Source organism: Ranitomeya variabilis, chromosome 2 (assembly GCF_051348905.1).
Source record: "Ranitomeya variabilis isolate aRanVar5 chromosome 2, aRanVar5.hap1, whole genome shotgun sequence".
Lineage (NCBI taxonomy): Eukaryota > Metazoa > Chordata > Amphibia > Anura > Dendrobatidae > Ranitomeya > Ranitomeya variabilis.
The window spans coordinates 969,938,383-969,954,013 of record NC_135233.1 but is presented as its reverse complement, the minus strand read 5'-3'; the positions used below and the strand labels follow the sequence as shown (position 1 = coordinate 969,954,013).

At 38.2% G+C, this 15,631-nt stretch overlaps 1 protein-coding gene across 1 annotated transcript; it reads right to left on the bottom strand.

Annotated features, from left to right (window-relative positions):
- Positions 1-657: 657 nt before the first annotated feature.
- LOC143808306 (carboxypeptidase B-like) lies at positions 658-15,161 on the bottom strand. The gene is made up of 11 exons (XM_077290824.1): positions 15,010-15,161; positions 14,851-14,926; positions 10,366-10,490; positions 9,483-9,579; positions 9,280-9,381; positions 8,091-8,192; positions 6,151-6,261; positions 5,972-6,062; positions 5,133-5,335; positions 3,545-3,629; positions 658-1,017 (listed from the first exon to the last, which is right to left on the bottom strand). The coding sequence occupies exons 1-11, from the start codon at positions 15,144-15,146 to the stop codon at positions 833-835; spliced, it is 1,314 nt and encodes a 437-aa protein (XP_077146939.1). The 5' UTR covers positions 15,147-15,161; the 3' UTR covers positions 658-832.
- Positions 15,162-15,631: the final 470 nt, after the last annotated feature.

The following is a 15,631-nucleotide window of genomic DNA, read 5'->3' as shown; positions in this document are numbered from 1 at the left end:
GTTTATATCAGGTAAATAGCAGGATGCATTAGACATAAATGTAGATACACTAATTATCCATAACACTTGCTCTTTTATTCAGTACAGTTGTGATTTATTTATACTCATTTGTTTCTCATAGCCATCTTTACTTTATTATATTTTAAAGAGGACCTGCTAAAACATTGAGTTAAATACCTTGTAAAAAGCCCTGAGTTCCCTTACATCTGCAGCGCTTTTCTGTTCGGCGCTGCAGCATTCCATTGCAGAGATAATCACATTTCTTTCTGCTGGAACACAGTATGTGAAGTCTCTGCTTGTAGTCCAACTCGGCATGTCTTTTCTCTGGAAGTATATGCTTTCACTCCTCCCAGAAACTGCCAAGCTGTGATAGTAGTCTAACAGTCTCAGACGTTGACTAGCTGTTATTAACAGCATTTGGGAGGGAGGGATGGAAGTGCATGACCCCCAGAGAATATTTTAATAAAATGCTCAGGAAAAAAGGAGAGATTTCACATACGGTGCTCCAAAATAAATAAATGTAAATATCTCTGCAACTGAGTGACAGAGCACAAAATGGAAAACAATGGCAGAATCAGGAGAGGACAAGGTTTGTAACTCAATATTTTTGAGCAACTGAAAGGTCCTTTTTAAAATTAAATGACATAAAATACAATTGCGTCTCAATTGACATTTATTAATTTTTATTTTTCTTTATAAGTCGTTTGCATTCATTTTTCCAATTGGGAATTAAAACCAAGAAAGTCAAAAAGAATTACTACAATGATATTTAATACAAATAGATAAAGGATGATCTTCTTTTAGTGGTTTATATTCCAATAGTAGATTTCAGTTAGGCGTTGTTTAGGACGTGATTGGCAATGTATTTCACAGCCAGCAAAGTTTCTTCAGAAGTAGGCTTTATCTGAGATTCTGGGAGAGTAAAGCCATATCTTCCAGTGTCACGCAGCTCAAATGTGAAAGAGTACTTTACACCGGTGTCGTAAGCCCAATCGTCAGAGCCTCCAGCAGCCAGGTCTGCAATCCAAAGAGTACAAAATTATTTAAAAGCATATACCATGATAGTGGAGCTAACGGAAAGGATTTGCTTGCTTTAGAAAAGTTTAGAGAGTTCCAAATAAATGGATGGGGGTCTTCTATTGAGGATTAGAGTAGAACATGTTTAAAAAGAATATTTATTCCTGTAAAGGATCTTCCATGTACAAATATTGCCCAGAAAGCCTATTTTGTAATGATCACATAATCCTCCGCCAAAAACCACTGTCCTTTAGCTTCTTACATAGTGACAGGGCATTTGGTTAAGGAAGTCTATAGTGCTCCCAAGAAACCTGGGTGAGGTATAAGGAATCTGGGAAAGATGATTATTTCTAGCAAAGCATAGTTTGCTAAGGGCTTTATTAATTCTTGTTTATGGGCCTGTCTTTTTATGGAATGATAAGCAACTTTTGTATTGATGTCTGTCCTTCACCTTGAAGCCTGAGTTCCTCTGTAAGGGCTCATGCAGACGACTGTCATTTAGGTCCGAGTCTGATCTATAAAAACCTCGGATTCAACTTGGATCAGTGTTATTCAATGAGGCAATGCCCATGTCCGATTTTTTTTTCGTTGAACCTAGTGGCCCGAAGAAACATTTTAGCAGACACGATTTGCCTCTGATAATCACATGGCACTCGCCCATTCATGTCTATTGGTCTATGGAGAAAAGTGGACCGAGCTCAGATGTCATCTGAGTATAGTCCGATTTTCTCGGACAGATTGAATAGGGGAAATGGAGAAACTTTTTTTTATTCACCTCCTTCGAGGAAAATGGATCCCACTCTGATCAAACTTTGGTCAAACTGTGATAAGCATAACCGGACTGTTTTTCTTTAACGGAGAATATGTTATCGTCTGCACCTGCCCCAAACCTTGGCCAGTTTAGGTACAGGGCTGATTCAATACTGGATTTAGGAAGGTTTGCAGTGCTTGCTATTTAGGTAGAAGGACAAATGTCTGAAGGGACAGAAGGCGGCTGTTCAAGAGAGTCTTGCTGAGAATTGCTAGTCCCTTGTTATAATACAACTTTTAGATTTTTTTGGGTGGTTGGTAATAGGTCATGTGTATAGTCTGGGAAGCTGATGTGCAGTTAGTGCTCAACTCAACAGGTTTGCTTCGTATTTTTTGCACCAACAATAAAAAAGCAGTAGAAACTCTGAGCAGAACTTCTGTATCTCAAAAAACAAAAGCAATAGTGTAGGACTTTAGCAGCGCCTCACTGATAGTAGCTGCCTGTGGTGCATTGCGGTCATCTCCCCTGATGAACCCCACTTGGACTAACAAATTAAGGGGGGAAATGAGTTGGTTTGGGATACCAGCCCCTTTTGAGATAAATGTTTATCTATCTTGCCTGTAATAATTGGTGACGTTCCTTACATGAAGGACTTATGGTGTTTTTTGGTTGGGGACAGGATGGCACTGTACTCCTGAATCACATAATCTTTATATTTGATTATCTGTCAGTTGACCATCTTCTCTATGTTTGGGTGTGTTATATAAGAAGCTTATTTGAAAATATATCTATATATTCTGAGTGTTTCTCTAATTGGGGACCATACACCCCCCCCCCCCCACGACACACACACACCTCTCTTATTTTCATCACATTGGGATATTAGTTATAACAGAGAGATTAACCAAGACGTATTTATTGCCCTAGAAGGCTCATGACAGATTATAGTTGTGTGGTCATTTTGCATATCTCTAAAACGCTGAGCTCTGTTGTCTGCACAGCTCAGTATTTATCAGGCACCAAGAAACAGACAAATAAGTTGATTTTGCACTATAGCACTTTATCAGGTGTTTGGTGGTGGCTTTGTTAAGGAGTCCTGGTGAGGGTCATTGAGGATCAGTCGACGTAGAGCGGGGACGCCACTTCGCTACCCAGGGTGCCAACCTCCGCAGATAGGAATGGTTACCTTCAGGGATAGGCACAATCCATCTTCCCTAGATCTTTCCTATTATTGTCAATTTTGGAATTTATTGTGCCATTGTTGCATATCCCGGTGGATAACTTTCACGGGATCATTTCCTCAAGACCCTGTACCGATTCTGTTTATAAGAATTGTGGTATTTTTTTTATCTTTTTTATGAAATTTATTAAAAGTTCATTTTTAAAGTGTTTTTATTTTGACACTTGGTTTTCTCCAGAATTTCTGTATCATTGTCTTACTGCATTGATCAAATTTTGTGTACCGCTACGTAGCTACCCTTCCACACTAGGTAAATTATGGATTTCCAGATGAAGGAGAAGACACTGAGTGCGTTACCCAGGGGTGCTTGACCAGTTTAATTTTGAAGGGGCTAATATTTGAAGTGGCAGCTCTAATGTAATAAATAAGTGTACTAATTTATGTATCACACAAGCTTACATATTGTCTAGGCCCTTCTCCAAAATTGCAAAACAATTGAGAAGATCCAAATGGTCTATAAGATGGGAAATGTTGTAATATAAACTAAAAGTGGAGTGTTGATGAATTTGGAATATCTGATCAAAGCAATGACTCACAGATTGTAGTTCCACCAGGACCATAAGTGTATTTGGTTCCGTAAAGAGCGGTCAATGCGGAAACTGCTCCTTTGGCAACATTGTTCTGCAATAGAAATAGGCACATATAATATGTGTTACACAGTTTAATATGTGGATATTATTAGGAAACACGCTCCCTGCCCCTAGAACTGAAGGTAAATGTCTGACAGGTGCCAAATTAAAGTGAACCATTTAGGATTACTTGTTTATTTGTAGAAGGTTAATGTATTATGGAATAGTGGATTACATAAAAACACCGTAATGGTTATTTTTTTCAGTAAATCAAAGAAGAAAATACATAAATTACACAAAGGAAAAGCAAAACTTTATCATTTGCTCTCATTTATTTTTTTTTTAAAAAAGGTAATGAAATGCCAATTTAAGAGGAAAAAAATCGCTGCCACAGTGTACATTGGTATACTACTTATGTATAGTCCTAATCACTAAGATAACGAAAATCAGAACACTATTTTAGGCAGAACTTTTGTATTTGTAATGTTGTATCTGTCTAAACATTTGCTTTACTGATATTCTATATCTTGTATGACCTGGCGGCCAAGTGTTTAAGATTATATTGTATTTCCAAGTACATACAGCATTGCTATATAACTAGTCTATTTGTTAGGTTGAGCCAAGTATTGGTGGTAGTTGTCTACCCCTAAGGCTACTCTTTGTGTTGAGCAGAACACATGATGTATGGTTATTTCAACTTATGAGCATACAGCTCCTCCATACTACCTTTAAGAGGTTTCACCGCGATCTTAGGACTGTATGTAAATGAAGGCTTAGTGTCTATTCAGCTTGGAGAGGTCCAGGACATTTATCTGTAGCCCAATTCATCTTTTCTTGCTTGAAGTGGCTGACATCTCTGCCTTTACAAATCTTGCGGCAGTATTACAGTGAATTAGTGTATGCACATTGGGAACTCGTTGCATGCAAATGTCTCAATGTTTTTCTGCCCATGTTCCAAATTTGAATTGGTAAAAGACCTTTGTGCATCAACTTTGACTATTGTCAGTGTCATCAAATACTCCGCTACCTTCTCAGCTCCACTCCTCTTCTCAGTGATGTCACCACTCTGCAGACTTTCCAAATTATGCTGCGCTCTGTGTCCCAGAAATGGTTTTTACCATGTAAGCCTTTGGAGCGTCAGAACAACGCCCCATAGCTTACGTTGTAAAAGATATATCCTGCTGACACAGAGCGCAGTGTGACCTGCATAGTCTGAAGAGCAGTGACATCATTCAGAAGACGAGAGGAATAGCCCTGGATTCTAGAGAAGGCGACGTTAGGTAGGTGAGTATATTAGCACCTTAGCACTACAGTACATACACATACTGTATACACAGATTTAGGGCTTCTTTAAATCTATCCATACTTTCATCCATTACAAAGTCAGGCAGCAAGTTCTATAACTTTACAGTTTTGACAGTAAAATATTTTTTTTGCTTTTTAGAAGAAAACTGCAATACCTTTAAAAGTTAACCCCAAAATTGATATGACAAACCCAGTTTCTCTGCAGAAGATTTTTACATATACTAAAGATGAAAATCAGTGTCCTACTAACCAGTTCAGTGTGATCTTTCGCAAGAGAATAGCTGTAGGAATAGGGGAAAAGCAACATCTGGGAATAAGAATGGATGGTCAGGTAAGCCTTGATAGAGGAAAGGTTCGAGCGGATGAAGTTGGCAAGGGCTTGGCTTTCACTCTCAGATTCGGGAGTAGCACCACAATATGTGTCATCACAGGCTTTTGAAGAAGCTCCAACAGCTTAAAAAGAAAAACAAAAACACTTTATAAGATATGAATGCCCTATATTTAGGCAGCATGTCTGCAAATGACATTTAGTTTGATATTTTGCAGTGTGGGAAAAAACAGTGTTATTACAGAGTGATCTTATTCTTCAGTGTCGTAGAGTGAAGATTTTTTTTCTCGTGCACTTTTTGGATCTTTCCTCCTGACTAGATGGCATCACTGCATAGTCAGGAATAGTTCACAAATAATACTACATGTTACCAGAGGACTGTGTCTTATAAGACACTTCTTAAAGGGAACCTGTCACTAAACTACTACCACAATCACAATCATGATATTCCTTTCTTTTACCTCTCTGTAAGTCATCATGGAGTAAAAAAATGAATTTATAATCCAGCGCATGCAACATGCTAATTATTACCAGAAGAAATATACATTGATCCTAGGTGTATTTGTACTTTATCAGCAAATAGAGGATGTGCCAGACACAACAAAGTTCGGACACTCAGCATTCTAGGGCATCCGCAGTGTACTGTCAAAGTCTAGGAAGGTACTTCGGGCTTCAAAATGTCCACTGCAATGTTTGAGCAGGGGACTGCTATATGTGTATAAAATAGAAGACCTCTTCACGAAAGGAAAAACTGCACTTACTGCACCATCCAGCATCAAAATTTCTGTTGGGATCAGTTCCAATGCAGGAACTATTTTTGTTAACTGAGCGAGTCTTTCTCCACATACGGTTCTATAGAGAACAATTCCAAATATATTACAATTCCGGCAGATTACAGTGACTCAAAGTTAGTTCTATTCTTATGGGCTTAGTTACTTACTGTGGACCAGGTGTACACATAGCCATCGACATTCATGACTGGAAGGACGTAGAAATCCAGATTGTTAAGGAGGTTGGTCACTTGTGAGTCGACACCATAAGATTCAACAGCCTATAACGGAAATTAAATAGGGGTTGTCCACTTTATATTTATTTGAATAGATGAGCTGGAAACTTGATGTTGTGGCACCACCACCAAGGAAATGTCAACTTGTTACTCTATTCTCCAAAGTAGATTTGATGGAGGAGCATGTGACCACACCTGTACATCAACCTTTTCCTACTGAAAAACAGCTTTTCTACATGCGTTGTTTTTTAACTGGCTCTTCAATAACTGCCATTTTAAGAATGAAAAAGACGTGCAGTCTGTGAGGAAGGCTGCACTAACAAGCCGGTTTAGTTTCAAGGATATGGTGAAGGTGACAATTATCCTTTATGCATTTTATAAGCATCTGGGTTAATCAGTGGTGGTCCCACTGAACAATACGTTATCACCCTTTGTTTGTATAGCTAATAACTTGTTTTCACTTGAGAACTCCTTAAAGAAACATGACAATGAGGTGTTATGAATGATTTAGGTTTATATGCAATAAAACTAGAGGTACTACAGTGACCCTACTGTATGTATCTAATGTTAACACACAAAATGATTACTGAGATCATCATGAATGCTAAAATAGTAGTGAGCGTGACCATCTCAATTGTCGTTTGCTCCTATATGTAGTATGACAGAAGATACTACATTTGCTAATGTATAATCTTGTGATGTTGGTATTGCAGCTGATGTGATTTATCTGGAATTTGCAAAGGCATTTGATTCTGTATCATTTATCAGTCTTATACTGAAGCTGCAGAAGCAAGCACTGGGAAAACTATATGGAGATGGATAAGGAATTGGCTAAATGTCAGGAATCAAAGAGTCGTCAAAAATGGTACGTTCTCTAAATGGGATGTATTCAGCAGTGAGGACCGAGGGGATCTGTGTTAGGACCGATTCTTTTTCATCTCTTTATGACCTTGTAGATGGGATTGAGAGTAAAGTGTCAAACTATGTAGGATATTAAAAACTGACCTTGACATTACAATATTACAAAACGATCTGGATAAGATGACTGAATGGGCAAACATTTGGCAAATGAGATTTAATGTAGATAAATGTAAAGTAATGCACCTGGGTCAGAGTAATCCTATTGCTGCATGTACATTAAATGGGAGTATACTCGGGACTACAGAACAGGAGAAGGTATTCTGGTTACAAGTAAGCTGAACAGCAGTACTCAATGTCAAGCAGCAGCCACAAAAGCAAACAAAATTTTAGGATGTATACAAAGAGAGATAAAATCCTGCGATCCCAAGCTATTGTTAGCCCTTTATAACTCACTGGTGAGACCACATCTAGAATACGGGATCCAGTTTTGGGATCCATATTTTAAAAAGGATATTCAGAAGTTAGAGTCAATTCAAAGGCAGGCAACTGGATTATTACAATAAATGGCAAGCCTCTCATATGATGAGCATTTGAAAAACATGGACTTGTTCAGCTTAGAAAAAAGACGCCTCAGGGGAGATCTCATTTATATGTATAAAGGCTGTATATTTGTGGTTAGTGCAAAGGACTGGCACATGTCTTATTCCTTCCAAAGACCATACTGAGGACTAGGAGGCACTCATTATGGGTGGAAGAAAGGTGATTCCGGCAGCTAAGTAGGAAAGTGTTCATTACAGTTAGAGCAGTCAGACTGTTGAATAACTGACCACAAGAGGTAGTAATGGCAGACACATGGCAGACACACAGATTTTAAAAAAGGGCTGGACGATTTCCTCAGTACACAATTAACGTGTTAATTTAGTGACAAAATGTATAATTGGTGGAGGAAGGTTGATCTTGATGGACCTAGATCTTTTTTCAACCTGTGTAACTATGTAACTATGATCACTTACGTCCTTCACAAACCACTGGCAGAAAGCAGGGGAGACCCATTCTCTTGCATGAAATCCACAGTCAATGAAGATTGCTTTCTTGTTTGATCCACTCTTTCCGACCTTTAGGAATAGAATGAAACAGATTTGACCACCACCATATAGAGGAAATGTAAGTGGTTACATGCAGGCCAAGATAATCTTTACATTTAAGTAGAGCTGTTTCTGAGTGTATGAATGGACTGTATGTGAATCTTTCATCTACCATTATTTTGTATTAGGGGTGATGCTGAATTCTCCCAGGGTTTGGTTAAAATGGTAGAGGGAGCAGAGCACGGTGCAGGACTCTAGCCTTTATGGCACCCAGAGGTAAATATTTTATCATCAAGGGTTCTCCAATGACAAAAGAATTGGGAAAAACGACTTTATCTGTATGGGAAGGACATCTTTCATCAGTGGAACATGGAGAAGAAAAACGGGGCTGTGATAACACAATTGCAGAGATATGTCAACAGATGAAGCCTTTCTTAAACTAGCTCACGAGAAAGATGTCATGATTCAGAAAGTTAACTCCTAACACAATTCTTGCCATTGAATTGGTACAGTTAGTTGTCAACTTACAATAATTTTTTGCATCTAGATATCTGTCATTTTAAGAAAGAGTACATATGTATGTAGATATACACAAACCAATATCTCTGGTACAATATTATCAAGTCATATGGTTTTTTGTGTTATCTTATGAGGTAAGTGTTAAAAATAGCAGTATCATGTCCCCTTTTATGTATACATACAGTAACTATGACAGATGTCTAATGATAGTGGCTCCATATCCAATGGAATATATAGATTTAGGTAAAAAAATAAAGTGGCACTCACCATCCATAAAACATAATATATTTATTAAATCTAAATAAAGAAAATAAACAGCAAGGGAGCAAGAGAGCTGTATATGACAGTCATTTAACATACAGAGATGCTTCATCAGGTCCGATGACCTGTAGAAGCATCTTCGCATGGTAAATGGCCATCATCTACATGCATCCCGTTTGCCTGGACATATATTGCATTTGTCTACGATAAGATGAGCATAATGATGTCCATTTCAGCTATATAGTGAGTCCTTTTCATTGTTGTACCCCTGGTGTTTTGATTGTGCTAAGCGATCTTTTTTGTCTCACATTAGGCTATATAGATAGAAGTAACTTACCTTCAGCAAGTAAAGAGGACGACCCTCATATGAGCTTCCAATCTGAGAACGGGACACCAGACTTGGGTTCTCAGCAGCAATGTTGGCAGACCAAGCATTGATCTGTAGAGAAAACACTGGTTATTTTATTCTTACAATGTGTTTGTAGATGTAATTAGACATATAATTGGCTATTTCATTTTTATGTTGTGAGAGTTTCTTACTGTATCAAGATCATTGTACTTCTCATAGCTGTGCACAGCACGAATGTTGCTATCACGCTGCTTTACCAGGGCCTCCTCGAGGTCATCAATCATGATGCTAAGAGAAAAGGAAAACATAGATTTAGTTCAGTAAATTCTCACGAATTAATCCCATAATAAGTTTAAAGGGCTTGTCCACTACTCAGACAACCCCTTCTCATTTGCTATATCCCTCCTTATATATTGCCGTTCCAGCGATATGTGTTCCTGATCACATGAGACCTGCAGCTAATCAGCGGCTGCTTCATTCTCAATTGCTTTGCTCCTAACTGGCATCCTGTAGAATGTAAGCCTGCAAGGGCAGGGTCCTCTTCCCTCTGACTGTATCAGTCTGTTATTGCTAGTTTTGTTTACTGTGATATTTGTATTTTGATGCAACCCCTTCTCATGTACAGCACCATGGAATTAATGGTGCTATATAAATAAATAATAATCATAATAATAATAATAATTTGGAAGACGTCAGAAAGCAGAAGCAGCTCACACTGCTTCTGGATGTCAGTTTTGTCCTAAAGAAGTGACAGTGAATTGGCCACTAATTATCTGCAGGTCTTACGTGATATAGAAACATCACGGGAACCCGGAAAGAGTCAGTACTGTCACTAGAACTGGAGGTAAATACAAGGCTGTTTTAAAAGGGAGAATGTAGGGAATGTAGAGATTGAGGAGGCTTTTTCTGAGTAGTGGACAACACCTTTAAATAATACATTTCACCTTCTATCTTAGATTGGGAAAGGTGGAATATTAAAAGGCTATTGATTTACATAAAACATCTCACTCAATTTATTGTGTATTATCAATAAAAGGAATCTGAGACAGTGTTAACTCAGACAACTCAACTTACTCAAAGGGAATTTTACTTTGTTGCAGGAGAGCCTGAACATCAAAGGCCACTTGACTTTCAGCTCGGAAGTCAACATGTTTGCCTGGTTCTACAAGATCAATAGTGTCTGGAACCCAGAAGTCAAGCTGGAATAGAAACAATAAGATAATTCATATACAGCTGCAAAGTTTACTTGGCATAGATTTCAATGTTTATTTATACTATATGGTACCATAAAATATACAATTTATTGTGATGATACATGTTGAATATTCTGCCAAGATGCTGACAACCAGTGCAGCCATTCTACATTGTTATGGTTTTTTTATTTTTCCTGTTATATATGCTTTGTTTGGTTTACTATATGGGTTTGCAGCATCTATTTGTACATACTCTGTTCTTGATGTCCACTTCTTAAGTTTTTCTAGTACTTACTGGCATCACCACTGAGGCTGTGCAGTGTTCACCTGGCACTATGGCACATCTTTGATCCAATAATGTAAGACATTGCACTCCCCTGCTTCTACAGCAGTAAAGCTTTGGAGGTTGTCTACTAGCCTTAATTTAGAGAATACAATAGATAACAAGCCATCTACCCACTGCAGACAATTTTTGATGGCATTGGATCACTGCAGTTGTCATGTGCCATTACGGTATTGTCATTGCACAAGTTGGCGGGGAACATATTTCCCTAGGTTAAGGTCTCTTTTCAATGTGATCATTCTCTATTGTGCCCCTGCTGATCTCTGTGTATTAATACCACAATCCACTAGAGCAAGCTTCTTTCACTCACATGAAATGTGAAGGCTGTAGCCATGACTGCAGCAGTAGGTGACACCCCCTCCGGATGTTGCTTCCCAGAGACAAGTAATTAAAGTGTGTCTAACGCCAGTCTGTGGTTGCTATTTTCATTTAAGAAAATAGAAAATAGTTGGCAGTCACAAACAGATGATTTTTCAAAATAACACATCAAAAATGCAGATTTTTGTCTAAATTGCCACCTGAAATGACCCTACTTTCTAGCAAAGGTCTCCTCTGAAGTTCCAGTTCGAGGCATCCCTGCTTACAGAGTGGGATCCCACAACCGTCCGCAGCCTTTCTTACTGTGAAAATGCAAGATCTTGTGTGTTTTCACAAAATCTCATGCTTTAAATAAATCAGTACAACCACATCCTTTTGATAGTTGTTAAAGGGTTCTCCAGTCTTTTATTAAAAGTCTGCGGTCACTTTATTTGACTGCAGACTTCTGAATCATCATGGTGTGTTCACCGCCCCCTGTCCGGATTTTCCAATGTCAGCAGTGAGATAAATATGCATACTTCCTGTCACATTCAGACTAGACGTATGTGGCCTCCAATCAACTTTTGTGATGTGTTATGTCTATCCTGTGTCATAACATACAACTCTCGCAATTTCTTCTAGGTTCCTAAATTATTATACATTATTTTAAGTGTTGATGGCATGCTACGTCCCAAAGGCGCCATTGGACTATCATGCAGCATGGAATAGATGTGACTACAACTGATTGAAACCCCTGCACCCCTTATAATTGCTTTCTGAGGACATTTGCTTGTTCTTAATGCAACCCATAGTGTAATTTAAAGAAGAGTTGACCTAGACACTACTCATCACTAGTAGAAGTCTAAACTAAGAAATATTCAGGAGTCTTCAGACTTGAAATTATTACTTCTGATAAAGTTAGTAAAGTAGTGCAATCTATGTCTAATGGTCACAGATCTGGGAGTACGACAGAGGGTGTTCTTTGGTGTTCTCTTTGTCTTTCAGGGTCAATGACTTACTCCTACATTGATATAATTAAGAACTGCCTTTTAGACATTGTCTGTACTACATTTATACCTAGCTAAAATTAAATATATATAGACCACTAAAATATAAGTCAGAAAGTGTTAATTATATGGGGTGAATGGAAACATTCAAACCCAATGCATGACTTCAATGTTTCTTGGTGTTTGTTGTTTCTGATGTACAAGGACGGACATGCTTGAAGTTTGATTTAGATTACAGATGAAAGGGAAATTCATTATACAATGAAAGCATGAAGGCTAAAATAATAGAGTTCATTCTTAAAAGTTAAATTCAACGTGATATTGGCAAACATCCAAGTGTTAAAGGGAATACATTAAAAGTACCGGGGTAATCCTTGACACTGATCTCTGATTCAAACCACAATTCCAAGCCCTTTCCACTTCCTGCTGACTTCAACTCAAAAATATTTCATGGATCCATACATTCCTAAACCAAGGATCTGCAAAAACACTAGTCCATGCCCTCATCATCTCCCACCTCGACTACTGTAACCTCCTGCTCTGTGGCCTCCCCTCTAACACTCTCGCACCCCTCCAATCTATTCTAAACTCTGCTGCCCGACTAATCCACCTGTCCCCCCGCTATTCCCTGGCCTCTCCCCTCTGTCAATCCCTTCACTGGCTCCCCATTACCCAGAGACTCCAGCACAAAACCCTAACCATGACATACAAAGCCTTCCACAACCTGTTTTCTCCATACATCTGTGACCTCGTCTCCCAGTACTTTCCTGCACTCAACCTTCGATCCTCACAAGATCTCCTTCGCTACTCCCCTCTTATCTCCTCTTCCCACAATTGCATACAAGATTTCTCTCGCACATCACCCCTACTCTGGAACTCTCTACTACAACATATCAAACTTTCGCCTACCATTGAAACCTTCAAAAATAACCTGAAGACCCACCTCTTCCGACAAGCCTACAACCTGCAGTAACCACCGATCGACCAAACCACTGCTCTACCCACGCCTACTGTCTCCTCACCCATCCCTTGTAGATTGTGAGCCCTCGCAGGCAGGGTCCTCTCTCCTCCTGTACCTGTTGTGACCTGTATTGTTTAAGATTATTGTACTTGTTTTTACTATGTATACCCCTCCTCACATGTAAAGCGCCATGGAATAAATGGCGCTATAATAATAAATAATAATAATAATTAATAATAATATACACTAATATACATACACACAGCTAAAACCTGGGTAAGATCTTCTCTACTTCTAAATCTTTGGAGGCATGGAAGGTTCTGGCTTTGGAGAATGGAGTTTTATTGGCAAGGGTCCATGAAAAAACATTAAAACATTAGCTCTTTTCAGGAAGGAAGAAAACTATCTTGAGATTGTTAGCTCGTAGGGACAGACACACTGTAAGTCAATGTCTGACTTGTAGAAAAGCCTTGGATCATGATTAGGAAGGAATGTTAGCTAACATAAACCTACAACTCATTAGTGTAAGAGCAAGGTTTGGGTAGCTGAATGAGATGCTCTCGATCGAAAGGTAAAACTATTTTTCTATTTGTATCACTGAGCCTGTTCTGCAGGACTAAGGTGATAGGTATAGTAGGTAAAGTGGCACCCAAAGTGATATTGAGAAGTTGAGGAGTTGAAGTACATTTTTAGACTACAAAATGAATAAATAAATTATTTGACTTAAAATTTCTTTAGTAAATGGCTGAACGGGATAATAACTCTGTAGTTGACCAAGGAACAACACTTTCCTTTATTGCTTCAGGAGACTAATAAATTACTGATTATCCATCTTAGAGATATCACACTGAACTTTAGGAAATGAGAAAACTGGCATTGCATTATGAATCCTGCCTTGGGAAACAAAGGTACCTGTCCTATCCCTGCTGGTCTGCACTGCGTAAACCTATAACTCTTTTCTTAAACGAGGCTATGTTTTGCACCATAATGATTTGTGCTTTGAAGAACAACAGCGGTCCCAAAAAATGTATACACACTTCATAAGTGGTTATTTATACCCTAAAACCTGAATTGAATTATGGCAGCCATATGTACCATTACTGTATGTGGTCTCTAAAGATGTATATAGTCACGTTATTATTAAATCTCCAATGTGGTCATCAGCAGAGTCAATGAAATTGAAATGTCAGTGGACACTGTTACTAAAGTTGATCGTGCAGTCATTTGCCTGAATCGGAAGTGTCTGGATGCTAATGGTGACCACTTTGAGCACCCAATGTGTTTACATAAATTAAACATGACTTACAGCTTCCCATTTTTGTCTATATCTAGGAATAGTTTAGATATAAAGTTTTTATACAGATTTTTCATGTTGGAATATGTATACATTTTTTTGGACTACACTGTTTGGTCATGCGTACAGTCCAGCCCATCTATTCATTTTAACTCTTTGTACACTATTCATCTAGGTCTAAATTGAGATGATTTCTATAGATATCCTGAGATACTCTCAAGTTGCGCTTATATGTATGGACAGCTATGATCAAACAATTATTTTGGAAGCCCTTTTAATTTACCCATGAGTGGTAAATCTGATCTTATCACAAAGGTAAGGTTAGAGATCATAAAGCAAACACAAATTAATTATGATGCAATTTAGAGAAATTTGCAGAAATGTGCATATTGTAGCCCCAACAATATACTGAATAGAGCAATGAACACGATACACCAAACATTACCTATTTGAGATGAACATACCTTAGCGTAATTAGCTAATGTTCTGATGAATTCAACATCCTTGTAGCTTTGTGGAGTTACCCGGAAAACTTTTTCCCTGTAAGTAAAAGGTAATAAATTTTAAAACCCTTCTCCGTATATTATTATGTAAACATAGCCCATGTTAAACATGGAACTTACCCTTGAAAGCCTCTGGGTTCAGCGGACACGGCCGCAATACTCACAAGGATGAGTATGGTCCACATGGTGATGAAAGTAATGGTATTCAGCTTGGTTTCCCATTTATATACGCTGCCCAGACTGTTTATCTTGGTCATGATTTGCAGAGAGAAGTTTCACGCCCATTGGTCTGTCTCACGTATGATTGATTATAGCACTGGCCTTGTTGTATTTACCCAATACCTTGTTTTTGTGCACCTGTGTATTAATATTTCATGGCCACGGTGTGGAAATTCATGGAAAATCCATTGGCCAGAAAATACACACTGTTTTTTAACTTTCCTGAAATTGAGGATGGGTTTCTGAAAACAACATTTGAAATCTTTCATTCATGAATGTTTATTATAGAGCAGCTCTTGGGTTTACTTTTCTTAGTAAAACATAGAAAGACTTTTACCACATGTTTAGTATATGTTAATATGGGAAATTTGGATTGTTTTGCGCAATATTTTTTTTTTAGCTAAATTTGCATATAGTTAGCTTTGTAAGGCAGATATGCCCTATAAATATCTTATCTTTCCACCAGGTTCACAAGAGCATATAAAATATTGTCAGAGTTTCATCTAGAAAACTCAGATGATTT